This window comes from Mandrillus leucophaeus, unplaced genomic scaffold, assembly GCF_000951045.1.
Source record: "Mandrillus leucophaeus isolate KB7577 unplaced genomic scaffold, Mleu.le_1.0 Scaffold684, whole genome shotgun sequence".
NCBI lineage: Eukaryota > Metazoa > Chordata > Mammalia > Primates > Cercopithecidae > Mandrillus > Mandrillus leucophaeus.
Window position 1 is genome coordinate 1234641 of NW_012107408.1, and position 5963 is coordinate 1240603.

The following is a 5963-nucleotide window of genomic DNA, read 5'->3' on the forward strand; positions in this document are numbered from 1 at the left end:
CTTCCTTCCTTCCTTCCTTCCTTCCTTCCTTCCTTCCTTCCTTCCTTCCTTCCTTCCTTCCTTCTTTCCTTCCTTCCTTCCTTCTTTCCTTCCTTCCTTCCTTCCTTCTTTCCTTCCTTCCCTTCTTTCCCTTCCTTCCCTTCTTTTCCTTCCCTCCCTTCCTTTCCTTCCCTCCCTTCCTTCTTTTTTGACAAAGTCTCACTCTGTTTCCTGAGCTGGAGTGCAGTGGTGCGATCTTGGCTCACTGCAACCTCCAACTCCCGGGTTCAAGCAATTATCCCACCTCAGCCTCCCGGGTAGCTGGGGCCACAGGCATGCACCACCACGCCGGGCTAATTTTTGCAGTTTTAGTAGAGACGGGGTTTCACTGTGTTGGCCAGGCTGTCCTTGAACTCCTGACCTCATGTTCTGCCTGCCTCGCCTACCAAAGTGCTGGGGTTACAGGCGTGAACCACTGCACCTGGCCAGAATTTCTTCATAAGATGTTTATAACCACAATTACATAGAACTCTTCTCCAAAGCAACAATAACTACTTAATACAATCAAAATTTGGGTTCAAATAATCCTGATACTCCTATAATATTTTAGAGTCCATTGGAATCATGCTATTTAAAACGTTAACGAATCTGATACCTGACTCTTCATATCTCTTTCCATTTGATTTTTCTTAGTAGCATTTGCCATTAATGTACTATATATTTTATTTCTTAGTGTGTTTAGTATCAGTTTGCCTGGCAGAACAATGCCTGGCATAATAAACAGCTATCATCCAGGCATGGTGGCTCATGTCTGTAATCCCAGCACTTTGGGAGGCCAAGGCGGGTGGATCTTGTGAGGTCAGGAGTTCAAGACCAGCCTGGCCAACATGGTGAAACCCCGTCTCTACTAAAAAATACAAAAATCAGCCGAGTGTGGTGGTAGGCGCCTGTAATCCCAGCTACTCAGGAGGCTGAGACAGGAGAATTGCTTGAACTTGAGAGGCAGAGGTTGCAGTAAGCTGAGATTGCACCACTGGACTCTAGCCTGGGTGACAAGTGAGACTGTGTCTCAAAATAAATAAATAAATAAATAAATAAATAAATAAATAAATAAATAAATGCTATCAATATAATTGTTGAATAAATAAAAATCTTGGAGTTTGATAACAAATCCTTTATTTTGCTAATGCATTATGAAAAGTACAAGAATAAGACGAACTGGAGCCTTGTGATGTCTGGTAAACCTGGCCCTTCCCACACTTCTCTCTCTCCCTCCTCTCTTCTCTCTTCCTCCACAGTAGGTATGGCTAGGTGAGGGATGCACAAATGCATAGGCATATAATGCTTTAAATTCCAATGAGAAAAAATAACACCTATAGACTGAAGAAGGCAGGAACAGTACAAGCAGAATTCAAGGATCCACTGCAGCCAAGGATTCCTCTGCTTGTTTAGAGGTGCACTGAAAGCCTTTCCTAAAGGAAGTCTTAGAGTTTGAGGATAGAGAGTGTAAAGGGGGCTACCGGACCTAGTGATCCCTGCCCTCACTGGGGCTGACATTGCACGGAGGCAGAATTACAACCTGTCTTCAGCGTGTGCTCTTGGAAATTACGGAAAGATTCACCAGTCCTATTTCAGGATATTCATTCGGAATGATAGTGTCAGCTTTTGAATTTCAGTCCTCCAGGGACAGACCTGGACTTCCAGAGGTAGGACTCTAGCCTCTCTTACCTTCTAAAGAGACATTAAGAGGTAGACTCCAGGGATGGTAGATTGATTTCCCTTGAGGATCCCCTTCCAGGGAGGTCTTGGGCTTGGAACATCAGCTCAAGATTTTAAGTAAGTCTCTCAGGAAACAGACCACGGGGCTGGCAGTATGAGGTAGTAGAGGCAGTCAGAAGGGAACTAAAGTAGGTAAATTCACACAGCCTTGGCAAAAGAGAGATGGGTCCCATGGAGATAGAGCGTTCATCAGCGCGATTTACTGAGGTCCCTGCCATTCCTGGCTCACAGTAAGGATTTTCCAGGCAGGAGGGCTGTGATCACACGGACAGAGCAGGGTTAAGGGTGGACTCACCAACCCCTCCTACTGACTGCTGGTAGTTCGGTAGAGCAAGGATAGATTACCCAATGGAGCACGAGGGAGGAGGGGCAGACGGCAAGAGGGGATGCACAGAAGAGAAGACCGGCAGGATCCTCACTTCTACCTCTTCCCACACCCAGTGCCTTTGGCGCACTGAGGTGCACAGGGTCCCTTAGCCCGGCGCAGGGCGCGCAGCCCAGGCTGAGATCCGCGGCTTCCGTAGAAGTGAGCATGGCTGGGCAGCGGGTGCTGCTTCTAGTGGGCTTCCTTCTCCCTGGGGTCCTGCTCTCAGAGGCTGCCAAAATCCTGACAGTATCTACAGTAGGTGAGTGCTTGGTCGGAGAATTCCCAGACAGGCGCGTCCCGGATACCCGCACTGCCAGGGCTCCAGCGAACGGCGCTTGATCAGAGTCATCCAGGCAATTTTCCAGGCTGGGCTTGCGGACCCGGCTGGAGGAGGGGGAAGCCCATCCAGCTGTGGGGCAGAGAGGGGCCTCTGTTGCTGAGGTGGGGAAGATAGTTTTGGAGAAAAGAGACTCTCCGTTTCTCCCTCTTCTTCAGGAAGCGCTCCCCATCCCGCAGGGCTGGGGCCAGAAATTTGAGACTCATCCCGGAGTTTGAGACCCTGGGCTGCCTTCTCCAGAGCGCAGTGGGACTTTCAGAGGCTCATCCTAAGCTCCAGAGGGTGCGTGTGTGTGGGTGCACAGTAGCTTCCAGCAGAAACGGTGGTGAGCGTTTTCAGCTCTTGGAGACCAGGAAAAGGCGCTCCTGAGGGCAGCACTGTAAATGTTGTGAAGCTGCGTCCGGAGCCAGGGTGGCGCAGGCAGGTATTTCATGGCTGCAAGGCCAGTGGAGTGTTTTCCTCCAGGGAAGACCTGGAGAACTGCCCAGGGCTGAGGAGAGGACCCAGGTCATTCGGATCTTTTGGAGTCTCCTTCCTTTTACCTGTGCCGCTGACCGTTTTTGAGGGATTCGTGAAACTGTTAATTCAGCATTTTGGGTCTCAGTTTTACTTCTTTTACTTTTACCCCAAAGGGAATAGGATATAAAAGAGAAGCATATATGAACATAAAGGGATCATCCCAGGATCGAGCTTCCCCAAGATTTTATTTCAACCCATAGTGGGTTCTAATGGATTCCTTTTATTACTTAGAATCAGGGCTCCTAGAACTGGGAGGAACCACAGATCATCTAATTTAGTGCCCATTTTGATTTCCTGAGAGGGCAACTGAGGGATGGGGAGTGAGATGCCTTCCTTAAGAGCACATGTGGCCTCCCTGATGTCCCATGAGGAATTAACTCAGGGTTTTCTTACTGCAAGACCACGCTCACAACAACTTCCACTCTGAAGCCCTTTTCACTGGGGATTTTCAAAAATCACTGTTTAAGAAACAGTGCAAGTCCATTTGAAGACTCCCCCCACCTCCTTTCTGAGTGTTAGTCTCAGTGAAGCAACAGAGCTTCTTAACTTCTTGAAAGTACACCGTCCTCCATCCTCAGGCTCCAAGAAGGAGTTGGTATCGTTTCTGAGGTGCTGGAATCCCGATTTTTGCCCCAGAAAGCCACCTGACTCCCCAGGATCCACCACTAACAGCTGTTTCTGTGGGGACCCCTTCTTCCTGGCTCCCTGTTCTTACATGGATTAAAATGTGAGCAAGATCTGTTGCAGATTTGTACTTTATACATCGCTTGTTGCTCTAGACTATTCAAGCTGGGTATAAGTAAACTGAGTCATGCAGAGAGCTGCACACTACTTCTCTACTCCCTTCCACCTCCACCCCCAATCTTTTGGTATTTACCATTACATTACCTTCTCTTCTGATCTTCCTTTCTCTGCTGCTGAGAACCTTACATTCAAGCAAAGGCTATGTACTAGAACATATACTGAGAAGACATTGATTTCATGGAACTTGTACCTCTTTTGAGGATCAAGCTTCTCTTTCCTTAGGATGGTAGGATTTTTCTGGAATCAGGGATTCCCTAGTCTGTCGTGCAACCAGGATCCAGCAGGCCCACCCCAAGGGCCCCACATTTGTCCTCAAATGTCTTAATTAGAACTTGATCATTGTTTGGCCTAAATTAAATACATCCTTTCCAAATACATTAGAATCTTAAAGATTTGGATTCTAAGTAGTGGTCCCTCATTTCTTCCCTTCCAGTGATGATTTCTTGGACAGATCTCTTAAGGTTTCTATCTCCTACAGCAGCATAAATGTCCAAAGAGCAGGATCCCAGAAACAGTTCTCATTGTTTTTTAGGAACTATTCACACTCATATGTACAACACCATACCTGTATTTCCACCAATGCTGTGATTTCTTTTGGACTCTGTGTTTCCATAAGGCCTTAGTTAAAATGTACATGTACCTCAGGATGAGGAACTCCCATGGCCTAAGCACATAGTAACTCATTACACTGACATGGATACTGTGATTCACAAGAGGCAATCTCTCACGGACCAGAGCCACAGGTAAAAATTTGGGTGGTCGTGCTCTGGGTGAGTGGGCTGGGTTTTACCCAGAGGGACATGAGGAGACTGGCAAAACTCATCTTCCTCCACTCACTATCCACTTCCTGTTCCCCTACCTTTCCTCTCCTGGATTGATCACTATCGACTTTAGACACGGTGTTCTCATCATTCCAGAACTGAAATTGTGCATTGTTCCTAGGTGGAAGCCATTATCTACTGATGGACCGGGTTTCTCAGATTCTTCAAGATCACGGCCATAATATCACCATGCTTAACCACAAAAGAGGTCCTTTTATGCCAGGTATCTTTTCTCACTTTTCTTGATTTCTTCTACTCCAGGCAAAGAGCAAAATATTGTTTGCATAGAAAGGCTTAGCAAAATTTTTTTTAAAATTCTAATTCAATTGGAAGGATGAAAAGCCTGTGTGTGTGTGTGTGTGTGTGTGTGTGTGTGTGTGTGTGTGTAAAGTGCCAAAAAGCTTCTTAGGCTCTAATTACCAGGACTTGACACTCCATACTCCCATATTTTTTTCCCCTTACTTGACCTCTACTCCATCCCAAGCAACCATCCACTCATTATTATGGATTATTTTAACAAATACTACTTAATAAGATGGCTTAAAAAATATATTAAACAGGGTTGGGCAAGGTGGCTCACACCTGTAATCCCAGCACTTTAGGAGGCTGAGACAGGTGGATCACTTGAGACCAGCCTGAGCAACACAGGGACACTCTGTCTCTACAAAAAATACAAAAATTAACTTGACATGGTGGCACCCACTTGTAATTCCAGCTACTTGGGAGGCTGAGGGTGGAGGATTGCTTGAGCCAGCAGGCAGAGGTTGCAGTGCTGGGAATGCACCACTGCACTAGAGCCTGGGCAACAGAGTGAGGCTCCATCTCAAAGACTCTCTGTATATAGATAGAACAGAAATATTCAGCCTTATTTAACACTTCTTACATGTAAGAATCACTTTTCTTTTTATAGATTACTTTTCCTCTTTTTATGATATCGGAATGTAAGTAAGCTCTCGCAGGGAGCCCCTTATTTATGTAGCTAAGTTAGGAGTCTATGGCTGAGATGGTTTTGCATTCTTGAAAAATAAGTGGCTGCCCACAAGTTTGTGCATAGTGATTTCAGATATTCTTAATGGAGTCATTGAATCCAAAGAATTTTAGCCAAAATGAAGCTCATGCATCTTATGAACTCCTCTGTTGATCCAAAGGAAACAGAAACCCTGAGAACTTAACAGACTTGCTTGATAACAGAGTTGGGTGGATTAGGACTTTATGCTCCAAATTGCTCAATATGAAAGTGTTGCTCCAGGAAAAGTCCAAACTCCAGCATCATGTAATACACCCAGGCAACACACCTGGACGTGCACCCCCTGAAGCTATAATTTAAAAAAAGAAAAAAAACTCAAAAGCAAGCATC

The 5963-nt window shown here is 45.9% G+C and overlaps 1 protein-coding gene across 1 annotated transcript in view; it reads left to right on the forward strand.

The window, feature by feature from the left end:
- Window positions 1-2164: 2164 nt before the first annotated feature.
- Window positions 2165-5963, forward strand: part of UGT3A2 (UDP glycosyltransferase 3 family, polypeptide A2) — a 50385-nt gene continuing 46586 nt past the window's right edge. The window contains 2 exon segments of the mRNA XM_012002377.1: window positions 2165-2384; window positions 4728-4829. Of these exon segments, the coding sequence (XP_011857767.1) occupies window positions 2291-2384; window positions 4728-4829 (196 nt within the window). The 5' untranslated portion in view covers window positions 2165-2290.